Source organism: Thermobia domestica, chromosome 14, assembly GCF_964235325.1.
Source record: "Thermobia domestica chromosome 14, izTheDome1.hap1.1, whole genome shotgun sequence".
Taxonomy (NCBI): domain Eukaryota; kingdom Metazoa; phylum Arthropoda; class Insecta; order Zygentoma; family Lepismatidae; genus Thermobia; species Thermobia domestica.
Window position 1 is genome coordinate 8822464 of NC_137467.1, and position 14932 is coordinate 8837395.

The window sequence follows — 14932 nt, forward strand, 5'->3', positions numbered from 1 at the left end:
AACATTTGGTCGATGACAGAATTTCTCAGTCAAAAGGTGGGCATATTACTTTTCCACAAATAACATAACATGAAAAAAGAAACAGACAAATTTAAGAGGGCAAGTTGGTACAGTTGTACAGTGTTTATTTCTAAAGTGTATGATTCCTGGTTTAATCTTACGGTATGCAAATTTTTATGTGGATAAGATTTTAGGCTAATTCTCCGGTCACGATTCGTTTGTAAATATCATATTTTCTTCAATCTACTGATGTAACGATGGAATGTTAAACTGAAGACAGTGTTGGGTCCAGGGGGCGATCGGGGTGATTGTGTTCCCCTCCCCAGAAAAGAAAACTTATTTTATATATAAATAAAAACCCATCCCAGAGTTTGGAGCTGTTAAAAGTAGCTCTAAGTAGGAGTATTACAACCCACCGCCCCCCAGAAGTCCGTCCTGGGTCCGCCCCTTAGTGAAGATAAACATTACAGAAACAAAAGCCTGTTACTACTAAAACAGTGGAATTAGATTTTATTTTTATTTTTAATTTTATTTATTTTTAAAAAAAATTGACCTCCTTAAGACCAAGTTTTTTTTAATCATTAATTTTCTTAGCACACTCACAAATCTTTACCACAAAGGTTTCCTAACTACAGTAGAATTCACGGGAGGCCTGGTGGCTTACTGGTAGAGCGCTTATCTTTGGTTCGATCCCCGGCCGGGAAGTAAATTTGTGTTGGACAACATCGTATCCGTGGGGTTTCTCAAGGTACTCCTGTTTTCTCCCACATTCTCATTCCGCTAATTATTCTTCCATCAGCATTCACTTGCCTTAATCATCCATCTTCGTAAAATTAGCGTTATTTTAATTTCGCAGTAATTAGGCCTCTTAATTGCCCTATTATATATAATAGAATATAATATATATAATAGAAAAAAGATACACGAAATGTATGACTTACATATATTCAGCAAACCGTCGCTGCAGAAAAGGAACCAGAAAAATGAAAAAGGGTCCTCTCAAGTCCAAGGGCGCCGATCCTGGGGGGCCAGGGCCCCCTAAAGCTCATGTAGACCCCCTCATTCTATTTGTGAATATTTAATATTTGGCATAATTTGAATGCAATTTGTCTTAAAATCCTCATATATATATATTCCCTCTGCATATGAATGCCCCCCCCCAAATTTACAGAGAAATCGGCGCCCTTGCTCAAGTCCCAAATTTCATTCTCATTCTGTCCTACACAGTAGTGCATTATAAATTGCCATTAGCTGCTCTGGAGTGTCGCGTTATATAGAAAAACCTATGAACTACAATTCTCATGCTTTCAGATAACATGTAATGAGATAACGGACAAAAGAAATGAACTACAACTGTCATGTTTTGTTTCCAGATCAGATGTAATGAGATAATGAGATAACGGATAGAAGAAAACAAGAATTAAAGAAGAGAGGAAACGTAACGAACGAAGAGAAGGGGAAACCCACAATAAATATACCCAGAAAAAAAATATTTGTCACAAAGTTGTAAATTAGTTTTATATTTAGAGGATAGACTCTTTCTAAAACGATGACAACAGAAGGAAGACCAGAATCCAATTGTTGGGAAGATTAAATCTAGCCGTGGACTCAACGTTCTTAATGAGACAGAAAGAGAACCGTTAACAAGACAGAGCACAACAAATGCCTGAAAAGAAGATATATCCTTTCTTTACCTTTAATCACCTGTACAAACGTTATTTATTAAAACTGTTAATTAGGTGGTCAGTTGCTAAATAAGCACCCACAGAAATTATCTCGGTAGATTTTTTTCTGTTCTTCTGCTTTTGTCTTTTTGTAACATATCAAATTCATTAATTAACTGTTTGGCCTGGAGGTTCAATGCCGCGTTCACAAAAGCTCTCCATTGACTTCTGTCTTTAGCTTACTAAAACCAGCTTCTACTTTGTATTCCTATTTCTATAAGATTCGTCTTAATATTGTCTTCCCATCTGCGCCTAGATCTTCCTAATGGTCGTTTTCCGATTGGTCTTCCAGTTAAAACTTTCAAGGCGTTCCTACTTTCTTCCATTCTGGCTACATGACCTGCCCACCCGAGCCTCCTACACTTGATGACCCTAATAATCATAGGCGTCTTTGGCGGGGGGGACGAGGGGGTCGCGACCCCCCAATATTTTGAAGTACAAAATATTAAATATTTCATTCTAATTTAATTTATTTACTAACGACAGAATAACAAATAAATAAATCAATAATAATAATAATAATAATAATAATAATAATAATAATAATAATAATAATAATAATAATAATATTTATTTGGAATATATTATTCAGGCTGTGGAACGATTATATCAGAGTTCTTGATATACCTTAGGGGATCCGTGAAGGTAAGCAGAAAGGTAACAACTGGAATCGAAGATAATAAATAGGTTGGGCTAGGTAGCACCATTTTAATCACTTTCTTCGATGTCCCCCCCTCCCCAAATTTTACATGCCAGAGACGCCAGTGCTAACAATGTTCGGTAAACGGTATAATTTATGCAGTTCCTCGTTGTGAAGTTTCCGCCATTCACCATTTCCGTTCCTCTTGGGTCCTAATATTCGTCTCAGGATTTTATTGTCAAATAATTTCAGTCTGCGTTCTTTTTCTCTGAATAAGCGACCATGTTTCGCAACTATACAGTCTAAAATTGGTGAAATCAGACAGAAAAAAAAGTCTTACGTTATAATACAGATTATATAAAATACTACTGCCTTGCCATAATCCCTACTATCTTTGTACCTTTACAGTAGACCATATGCTTTTGATTAGTTTATTACAGTATTGTGTGTACGTTGCTGGATCCGTTTAGACGAAAGAAAACGTAATTATACCGCGACATTTGCTTTCAAATCAGTTTACCGGTAAGAATATGTTCTAATGTTTATGTAACTTCAGTTGTCACGTTGTTTGTTGGTTAATAAGAATGTAATAAAAAGTGGTTTCTTTTGCAACATGCGTATGATGTATTACAAAAGAATACAGTACTTGAAAAAATAATAAGAGATGCCATCTGGCGGTAATTAAAGCTCACCCTTCCATTTCAAACCTCCCCCTGTTCTCTCTTTTAACATCCCAGAAGGTAAATATGGTGACTATGTATATCTATTGGTTCTGCAACAGCGTTTACATAGTCTCTGAATTGGCACCAGAACCAAAGGAGTGCAACGTCCGATCGTCACTTGTTATTCCATCTCTATGCACACACACTTTTCTTCATACTTCACTGATCACGTGTGCGCAACATTTGTGCAATAGCAGGCAGGCACACGTCACCACAGGTGGCCATTTTGAATCCAAATCTCAAATTCAATACTATTTTGCCAGATCCTTAACGTCACTCAACTTTAATTTGAATATTAACCTTGAAATAAGAAATTGAGGTTTCTCATCTATGACAATGAACATTGAGAACAGTAGCGTAGCCAGGATGTATGTTTGGGTGGGGGGTCCAAGTGCTGTTATAGGTACATATAGAAAAATTACAAACAAAAAATATATAAACATAAAAGTATGTAAAGAAAACTACAAACATCAAAGTACCAAAGTACATGGTCGGACCTCTTTGGGGGGGGGGGGGCGGACCCTCTGGGCCCCCCTTCCCTACGCCACTTATTGAGAACAATCATAGATTTGAGCAGTGGAGTACACAAGAGGGAGCATTTTGCTACTTTTACCCCCTTGTGCAAAAATAAACTAAGATATGTATACAAACACCCGAATTTATATGAACTTGGGAGCTTGAACCATCTCACCTTTAAGAACCTCTGCCTACGCCACTGGATTTGAGGTTTTAGCGATATATTGATTTTAATAAACTTCGTCCATTCTCAGCCTCATTATACTTCTGGATCTTAAATCTTACCAGAACTGAGTTTCGCGGTATTGTACTTACAAACGGCACGCAATTCAAGACTACAAAAATTCATGATTAACATACAAATAATAATAATAATAATAATAATAATAATAATAATAATAATAATAATAATAATAATAATAATAATAATAATAATAATAATAATGGTACATAATTCAATTCTATTACAATTCAATTATATTCTTATGTGTTATGGAAAATATAATTAGTGAATTTGGCGAGAAACATGCTTTATACGTAGAAATGAGTGTTATGTGGTAAATTGAATGTAATTTGGTAAAAAATTGTAAGAGTTTTATAGCTAGTTTCCAGTCAATTTCAAACAAAATTCTCTACAAAGTTTTTATTTTATTTTATTTATTTTTTTTTTTTAGAGGTGTAAGAAATAATTTAGGGTGGATACTGCCCGCTTTAGTTCTTGTTTGACTACGGGCCAGAGTAAGCATGGAAAAGGGATCCCGCCTATTTTTTCAAAATTTGGAAGTAGGTACATTCTTGGGTTTGGATATCGTATAATCAAAACATCGTTTTAAAAAATTTGTAAACAGAATGTTCAGCAGAAGTATTGAAGGAATACAACGTAACAACTTTTTACTAAAAACTAACTAACCACTGGCATGACAGTCCTTGTGGGTATAAGAGTCGCTCCAACGCTTCTCTGAACGATCGTCTGAACTATGAAGCCGCTCCAACGCCATCTGTTAGCAATAGGCTGAATTACGTCTAGCCTAGCGACGAACACACGTAGTCAGCTGGCTGCGTCACTCTGTCTAACAGTCGCATCAGGAGCTTTCTAGACCTAGTAGAGTCATGTCTTTTATTCACGTGACTCCCTAGTTTGCATCACGACACTGAGTGAACGCCGAAAATTGAATCAAACCCGCGACCACACGGACGTGAGTCCAACTGTGTCTCCCCAGAACCTTTTACTACCATCAGAAATTAAGAGGCCTCATCACTGCGAAATTAAAATACCGCTAATTTTACAGTAATTATGTGATATCTTCAAATAGAAAAAAGATAATCGAAAAGTGGAACAAGACCACCCTAGACAATATTATTTTGCGTGAGATACCGTTATCAAGACTCACTTATCTGCTTTCGATTTCCAGCCATTTAGAAAATCGGCATTTATTTTCGCGTTTCTAAATAACTGCAAACGCAAAGCTACTAGGTGACTCGTGATAACGCTCCCTCATGCTAAATAACATCGTCTAGGGAGGTCTTGATCCACTTTTCGATTATCTTTTTTCTATTTGAAGATATCACATAATTACTGTAAAATTAGCGGTATTTTAATTTCGCAGTGATAGGGACTCTTAAAGTGGACAATATGATTAGGGAAAATTGCAATGTTAATGTTTATGCCATTTTGTGTTATGTGTTTGTGTATGTATGTTATAGGTTGTGAAGCGTCACTTCCGGTTAAGGCATCTGTGTCACTGATGCTACCCTTCTTATCTGCCGTCATTTGACAAAACCTGGTATGTATATATATTCCGTTTATTACCCTCTATTTTTGTGCAGGGAAATGTCATACCTTTCCTGCCCTTCCGATGTTTGGAAAATTCTTTTTTCCCTTTTATTTTTAGTAGTAAACCACCTGGATTTTTCAGGCACGCGATACTTAACTCCCCTACAAATAAAACAGAAACCAGCCTTTTCCAATATGGATTATTTGCTTCTGTCATTATTATTATTATTATTATTATTATTATTATTATTATTATTATTATTATTATTATTAACGGGACACTAAGGTTTCACCTAGGGGTGTTGAAAAGGAGGAAATGGGAGGAGAAGAAGGGTCACCTTTCGTCCCACTTCCAAACAATCTTACTGTGTACAATGTTATAATCAAATTAGGGAATGATAGTTCTAAATTTAATTGTTTTAAATTTAATAGTTTTAAATTTAGTAGTTTTAAATTTAATAGTTTTAAATTTAGTAGTTCTAAATTTAATAGTTCTAAATTTAACTGTTCTAAATTTAGTAGTTTTAAATTTAACAGTTCTAAATTTAATACATCTACACTTATCAGTTCTAAATTTAATAATTCTAAACTTAATAGTTCTAAATTTGACAGTTCTAAATTAAATAGTTCTAACTTTAACAGTTCTAAATTTTATAATAAATTTCTTTCCGTACTACGGCACTTCTTTTATGTACTTGTGTAACTAACGTTTTCCTTATTGTTCCCAATGAGATGATAAATTTTTCGTCTGTTCTCGATTCTTACCTCAAAAACGACACGAGAGTTGAGACGAGCCCGTATCTTTTTAAATTTGAGACGAGACGAAAATTGTCACGAGTTTCTTGGCATCACTAGTTCACCTAGGTCTTATATGTCAAATTCTGTTTAGTGTCACATGATTCCTAGCGTAAAAACTATAAAATTGATATTGTACGAATAGAATGAAGACCATTTTTGGGGGAGCACGGCGGGTCAGTGGTACAGCCAGTGGCGTACGCAGGAATTTATTTCGGAAGGGGTTCAAACTCAATATGAGGGTATTTTATATCAAATTTCCTAAAATTGACCATAAAAATAGGCTAAATTTACACGAAAGTCGAAATTTTGGGAGGGGGGTCCGGACTCCCAAGACCCACCTCCTGCGTACGTCCCTGGGTACAGCGCTTACCTCTGGTGTGTGGGGAGCCTGGTTCGATCCCACGCCAAGTAGGTTTGTGGTGGACAACATCATGTTTGTGGGTTTTCTCTGGAGTACTTCCGTTTTCTCCCACTTTCTCATTCCACCAATTCTTTAATCATTATTGTCTTGCCTTAATCATCCTTCTCCCTTAGCCTAAAGGATATAATCGTGGGACATTAAACTGCAAGATTGCATTGTATGAATATCATTTATCTTCTATTACACAATTCATGAAACCTCTCGTGACACAAAAGCATACTGATCACTTCTAGTATAAAAATAAGAAGAAAGTCAGGTCATGAATTTTTTGCACATAAATCTACAAAACAAGACGAGAAAAGCTATTCGAGAATCGATCTGAGACCTTAGAGAATCGATCTGAGACCTTAGAGAATCGAGACGAGACGAGAATTCCGCAAAAAATTACGAGACGAGACAATAAAACTATTTTTTCCGTCTCGTCTCATATAGTGAAGAAGTCTAGTAACAGAGATTTTGGGATTTGGAAGCACGTGAGCTAATTCTCAGCAACACACAAAATAAAAAAAATAGTGAAAATCAGAGGCGGATCTGGTCCGGGGCCGGGGGTCCTAGTCACTCAGTTTTTTGAGTAACAAAAATAATTTAAGCTATTATTTATACGTTTTTGGAAGTTTATAGTAAATTTATGATAAACTATAAATTTATCCGTCTGGGTTCCGGCTACCCCCTCCAGTTTGTACCTTCTATACCTGCCACTGAATGGAATATTGCAGATAACATTTATTTGTCTCCTGCCTTTATAAGGTCTTTATATATACATGTAAAAAAGGACAAAGTCAAGATCGCAATTAGAATATCTTTTCCATCTTTAATACATTGATATTCTGACATGACTCTCCAAGTTCATTTACCGTAAAATTCTCAAGGTTAAGTGCACGTAACACGTAATTTGCGGCAGATGTATTGAGAAAATGCAAACAAGAAAAGGAGAGGGTTGGCTGAGGGGAGAGGTAGTTAGGAGAAGAAGAAGAAGAAGAAGCAAAGAAAAACGGGAAATTAAAAGAAAGAAAAAAAGAATCTCTCTCCTCCAGCACAAAATTTTAAAATATTAATAATAATATTAACAGCAATAAATAACTTGTTAACGGATATTCCAGTTTAGGAAGTCTTAATCTTTGGTTCTGGTTTGGTACATGATGAGATACAGAGTAATTTTGTTTGCAAAGTTGGTTACAGGAATTAGGAATTAAGGTTCGGGGCTTTCAGCAGCCGTCACGTGTCACGGATGACGCCTTTCGTCAATCACAGTCCCGCGGAATCGGAAAGAAAGAAGGTCCCCTGGGACCATTATGTTAAGATACAATTCCGGTATTCGCCTAGTGTGAATGAGAAAATAGCCATGTAAAATACACTCAGGATGCTGGCCGGATATACTTACACTTCTTCGACCGGGACCGCTCGCACCAAAGGTGAGAGAACCAGCATGTATCCGTATTGTCGGGTTTGATGCTCAGTGTGGGTACTGGATATAGACTGATTTTCCATGTTGACTCCCGAAATTGTGGTAAAACTTTAAAAAATATACTTGAATTAAGAGATAGCGAATTGCTGTCTAGAAGGCCAAAAAACAGAGATGAAAACCAATGTTCTGCTCATATATTATCCACCTTAAAGCTTCCCGGTTCAGAGAGTTTATGAAAATAAGTTTATTTATCAGATTTTGTAATGAACGGTCAATACTTACACTTTTTTTTTCATATTTTTGCAGATAAGTATAATGTTTATCCATAGATAGCGTGAGTGAAGGATCGCGTTCTCATCTCAGCTTCAGACCCAGTTTTTGACCATGATAGTAACAGTTTTTTCACAATGGTTTTTCTCCTAAACCGCAGGAAGCTAAGACCAATGGTTGAACCTGCATGATGTTCTGTGCATTAAACTTAAGCTTTCTCGTCTCGAAAATATGTCGTTAAAGTGATGTATCGTCTCGGAAAATATATCAACTTCTATTGGAAGATTTCTGTTTCGTCTCTCCTTGTCCAAAACTCTCCTGTGCACCCTCCGAATGTAACTGATTTAAGCCCCGGTCTTGATTTAAAGTATATGTTAATAGTTAGGTCCCGTCCCAAGTAACTTCGGTGTTGACTAAGGACTCAAAACACACAAAAAATGGAATGAAACGAAATCTTTAAGTTTTACTTCCCACGTTTATGTCGACTAGGCAAAAGGAGACGGTTATGATGAGAAATGAATGAAATGATGGGATGAATAAAGTGGAAGGAAACGGGAGAACCCCGAGAAAGCTCAGGCACTTGGTGTTTGTCCACCACAAAGTTCACGAGCTGGGATCGAACCAAGGACCCCATGCACCAAAGGTGAACGCTCTACCACTGAGCCACCGCGGCCCTTCCGAAAAAAGACAAAAACTAGAACTTGTAACCAGCAGACGAATGTCGTGATGGTACTCTTAATACATTGTTTATGTATTCTCTTGTACAGCATTATTGATGTTTTCAAACCCTGATATAGCTGTATCCCGAATTTTGTTAATTAATTAATAAAAATTTGATTAGTGTCACAAACGAATCAAAACATTTGTTGATGACTGTACATTGGTAGTTGGTTTACTTCTACAATTTTTTGTCTTCTCTGCTTGCGTAAATGTGTGCAGACATCTGCATTCTCTATCTATCTATGTATGTATATTTCTGTGCGTGTTGGAACTTGCAGTCACGTGGGGAAATTTGTATACAGAGGAATACTTGGTTGACGAAGGAGTCTCCAAGAGGGAAGGGAGGGGGACGAGGGGAAGAGTTCATTGCATTGGTATCCCGCATGCTGCTACAAATGAACTGGTATTGGTTGGCAAAACCTTCCCAGCTGTTCGATTGCACGGTTCTGATTGGCTGTTACGTTCCACCAGCTGCTTCTGAGCAAATAACATTACAAGTCTGGTGTTTCTCCTCCTGGTTTTGTCTTCTGGTACTCTCTTCTCCCCCCCATCTAAAACTAGTGACTGAGTTTTTCATACTCAAGAGAGAGAGAGGGAGAAAGAGAGAGAATTGTTGGTTTGCAAGCAGCCTGGAGCAGAAGGCATGGATGGATGTAGGGAGAAAGTCTGTGTCTTCCACAGCATTCCATTGTATCTCTGTCACACATGTATGGTTATGGATGAAGAATTCCCTCATCCTCATCCATACATCATTCAATCGATAATTTTTCTTGTTCTTTTTTTTAAAATAACATTTGTTCTTTAGAAGCTCTTCACGTGTAACATGGCTGTACATATACTATATGTATATACGATCGTGATACATATATTCCACAAACCAGTATGTTTTTTGGTTTGATGAAAATGAAATATTTAAGTTTTACGTCCCACGATTATGTCGGCTAGGCTAAAGGAGACAGAGATATTAAGAAATGAAGGAAATGGTGGAATGAAGAAAGTTAGAGAAAACGGGAGAACCCCGAAGAAACCCACGCACACAATGTTTGTCCACTACAAAGTTCACTTGGCACGAGCTTGAATCGAACCAAGGACCCCATGCACCAGAGGTGAATCTTTTTAGTTTAATTTTTTCGTGGTTTGATTTAGTTTAACGTCCCACGGTTATGCTTGTTAGGCTAAAGGAGACGTAGACCTACTGATTATAGTAGAGTCCGTACCATTTTGGTCGTTCAACTGTACCCCCATCGGGAATCGAAGCCGGGATGACGCGAACCAAAGTCAAGCATGCTAGCCACAAGACCAAGCGGGGGTTCCAGTATTGTTTCTTTAACTTACATTATCTATCCAATATTTAATTTTCAACCAATCCACAACCATATCCTAATAATAAACAGTGAGGGGTCGCGGTGGCTCAGTGGTAGAGCGTTCACCTCTGGTGCATAGGGTCTTTAGTTCGATCTCAGCTCGCGCCAAGGGAACTTTGTGGTGGACAAAATCTTTGCTCGTCGGTTTCTGTCGGAGTTTTCTTGTTTCTCCAACATTGTCATTCCACGATTTCGTTCATTTCTCATTATCACCGTCTTCTTTAGCCTGAACGAAATAACCATGAGACGTAAAAATTTAAAAGATTTCATTTCATTTTCCTAATAATAACAAGTAATCTTAACAGTGTGTGAGCCATGATAACTTCTAATAGGCCTATATTTCACTATGTGCGCTACCGTTTCCCTGCATAACAAAGCCCTTAATTATGTGCATAAATTTGGCGTGGTTAATTGGCAAACTCAATAATAATAATAATAATAATAATAATAATAATAATAATAATAATAATAATAATAATAATAATAATAATAAATTAGATAAATGTAAACGATTTGAGATTTAGTTAAACACAATTTTAATCTATAATGTAAAACAGGTCGAATGCTCGGGCGGAACAACTAAAGCTGCAGTAAGTTTGTGGTTGACAAGACCGTGTCCGTGGGTTTTCTCAAGTACTCCAATTTCCTCCTATATTCTCATTCCACCAAATTTTCTATCATCATGCACTTGCCATAATTATCGTCTCCATTAACCTACGACATATTCGTGGGATGTTAAACCTATATGTATAATGTGATTTATAGTATGCAACCCAGCTGTACCTGGACGTCAGGTTGGTTGCATACCCTATACCATTCAGTTATTTCCAATTTTGGCACTACTACTTGTTTCTCCCTAAATACTTCTTTCGCCAAAAAGAACGTAAGGTTATATCATTGGACATCCACTGAACACCCCAAATATGAGATGATCATCGTGGACGTACGCGACGGGAAGCATTCAAATTAACCGGAACCATCATACCATCAGCTATATGGTAGACAGTTTTAACCTTGAAAGGTACAATGCTCTTGTTCTTAGGAAAAGTGGACCAGTGGGACCCAGCCTTGAGTTCTGCAAGGTGTTGTTGTTCGTAACAGGAAAAACCATTAGTCGCTACATTTGGCTTTGTTCTCTGTACTTCCCTTGTCCTTGAAAACATCTTCGCACATACACACACACACACACACACACACATAAACGGTAGTTCCATATGCACGAATACGTGTATGGTTACTTACTACATACATAGAAGTCATATTAAGAACATAGGCACGTCGCGTCGGCTGCTAGAAAGAATTAAACCTTTTTTCTCTCTTTTTTAAGGGCAATGAACGCGTTGTGGAAGGTGTGCAACAGCCGGAAGGCGTATCTTATGATCCAATTAGATACAAAAAAAGATAGTTATATGGAGTGGAGAATGGGGTGGGGGGATAGCGGACTTCCAAACAACAAGAAGAAATATTAAGCAGGAACCAATGAATATTCTAACTGTCGAAGAGTAACGGAATGCTTAAGTTCCTTCTGGTTTACGATATGTGTATGACCCATATGTCTTTTTTTTAACTCAAAGACAGTACATGTGTAGCGAGAAATTGGGCCAATTTCGTTTTTTAAATATCTTGCTCTTTCATGTATAACTCTATACGCTATGCACTACCTTCTAAATTAAAGGATAAAGTTTATTTAAAAACACTAGGTCAGTGATACAGTGTAGGGTGTTTCAGCAAATTTATAAAAAGATCACTAGCAAAAGTTTTTTTCTTTTCATTTCGATGTTGTAAAATTGACAGCATGACACAAGGAATGTTGTCATATTGAAGCATGTATTTTTTTTTAAATAATATTCAAAAGTATATACTTTTCTTATTATGTATCATGACATTTTACAAAGTGGTGACTACAGGATTTTGCCAGACACTTATTAAAAAAATTTATGCCGCTAATTTTACTGCAATTATGTGATATTTTCAAATAGATAAAAGATAATCGAAATGTGGAACAAGAGCGCGCTAGACAATATTATTTTGCGTGAGGTACCGTTATCACAAGTCACCTAGTGGCTTTCCGTTTTCAGCTGTTTAGAAACGCGAAAATAAATGCCGATTTTCTAAATGGCTGGAAATCGAAAGCAGATAAGTGAATCGTGATAACGGTATCTCATGTAAAACAATATTGTCTAGCGAGCTCTTGTTCCACTTTTCGATTTTCTTTTGTCTACGTACTTGAAGATATCTCATAGTTATCTGTGGGGCCGCAGTGGCTTAGTGGTAGAGTGTTCACGAGATGCATGGGGTCCTTCGTTCAATCCTACCTCGCGCCAAGTTAACTTTGTGGTGGACAAACACCGTGTGCGTGGATTTTCTCGGAGATCTCCCGTTTCTTCCCACCTTATTCATTCCGCCATTTCATTTATTTCTCATCATCACCGTCTCCTTTAGCCAAACCGGCATAATCGTGGGACGTAAAACTTAAAGATTTCATTTCATTTCATTTTCACATAATTACCGTAAAATTAGCAGTTTTTTAATTTCGCCGTGACGGGGCTTCTTAATGCTGCCCACGAGGCTCGAGAAATTTCTCTCGACTCTTTTCGAATCTTACCACATTATGGACGTTGAGCATTGCAGAATTACAGGATTTTTACCTGGTTTCTTATGCAACCCACAATGTTCCGGTGTGGAACTGATTGTCTAGAAACAACATTGGTGGACAGTCTATTGTCAAAAATTAAACTTAGAAAGTAAATCAAACATTTAGGTAAAAACTGTGCGATATAGACGTGTGGATGAGGACATCTAAACTGGATTTTAGTAATAGATCGAAATTAAATAGCATAAAAATATCTAAAACTACTAGGAATGATCGATGTATTAAATTGAAATCTGTTGGTAGAATGTCGTATGCCAGTAGTTCTCAACGTCGTGATTACGTAGCCTCAACGTAGTGTTACCGTACTGATTCCAGCACATTCACTTGATTCTTATTACCCTGGACTCAATTACGTGAAAGGTTATTTCTACTTAAGTAACGATTCTTGCTACCATCACAAATGTGCACTTTTCTGAACAATTTATGTACATTCACCTCATTTCGAGAGTGTCAAAATCCTTGTCAATTGAAAATCTAAAGGCATTAACCCTATATATTGTAAACGCTCTTGCTTTGCAATCAAGATATTCCAGGTTTGAATCCGGTAAACAGCTATACTGACTGAAACTTTTAAGTTTTTTTTTGTCACTTCACTAGGCGAACGTCCTCATGGTATCTTTAAATATGGCGGGGCACGGTGGCTCAGTGGTAGGGCGCTTACCTCTGGTGTGTGGGGTCCCAGTTCGATCACCGCTCAAGTAAGTTTATGCTAGACAACATCGTGTCCGTGGGTTTTCTTGTGTTACTCTCGTTTCCTCCCACACTCTCATTTTGCCAATTCTTCCATCATCATTCACTTGTCTTAATCATTAATCTCCCTTAGTCTCAATGGCATAATCGTGGGACGTTAAACTCAAAGATTTAATTTAATTCCATTGTTTTTAAATATAGAGATCGTGGCACACCTTTTCCCAGTGTATGTTAATGACTAATGCCAATTGACTTCTCTGAAAGATGACCTAACTGGTCTAGTGGCTAGAGCACCTCTTGATGTATAAGGTCTCGGTGGGAAATTATCGAACCCACTCCAGTGGTTCCGACTCCAAACTATGTTTCGCTTTATGTGTCCCCTGTTATCAAAATATTCACAAAAAATATGTGGTCAGCTCATCGATTCCCGTTGGGTATTATTTCTGGCACTTCAGATCGCAGCTCACTACCTCTTAACTTAAGTAACACCCCAATTGTTTCACAACATTTGATTAACACAGAACATTCTGCCCCTCCTAAAAATTGAACCCACGACCATATGCTATACTAATGCCTCATTGACTTGATCAATAGTCTTCCGTTGTAAGCGCTGCTATCGGCTGAAGGAATTCCACTCGCTTTCTCTGACGTGATCCCTAGTCTTCCATTGCAAGCGCTGCTACAAGCTGAAGAAATTCCACTCACTTTATCTCGCTTAGCAACAGCTGAACCCTTATTGGCTCAACGCGTGGGTGTGTGAGGGTGTGAGTTTTAGTTCGCATTTTTGCCATGGCTCAAGACATTTTGGCAGCACAATAGTTATCTGAGTGAAGACAAGCACTTTGAAATCAATATTATGAAAATAGTTTTAAAATGGCATACACACAGAAAGAGATGAAAACTTACCAGTATAGCAGAGAGCGACCAATGTGTGTGCATGTCTTCTGATTAATGGATTCTGTTTCGCCCACGCCACTCTTTCCAAAACATGGTCCACGTAATCGAACCCCGTTACTGCTGTTACTTTCCACTGAAGTCTTGCTAAAACTAAAAGCTCCCAACTCTGGAAAAAGAAAAGTCATAAAATCGTAGCATATGTAATACTTTTTCATTATTAGACCAAAAACTAAACACAATAAACATATTAAACACAACAAACACATTAAACGTAAGAAACACACAACAAATTTTATTACGTATAACAATATGCAGTATTAATTTTAAATTCAGCATAA

The 14932-nt window shown here is 37.3% G+C and overlaps 1 protein-coding gene across 1 annotated transcript in view; it reads right to left on the reverse strand.

Moving 5' to 3' along the window:
• LOC145669503 (G1/S-specific cyclin-D2-like) overlaps positions 1 to 14932 on the reverse strand; it is an 82680-nt gene that overhangs the window by 42031 nt on the left and 25717 nt on the right. The window contains exon 3 of the mRNA XM_081737684.1: positions 14604 to 14760. Within this exon, the coding sequence (XP_081593810.1) occupies positions 14604 to 14760 (157 nt within the window). The remainder of the gene's footprint in view (positions 1 to 14603; positions 14761 to 14932) is intronic.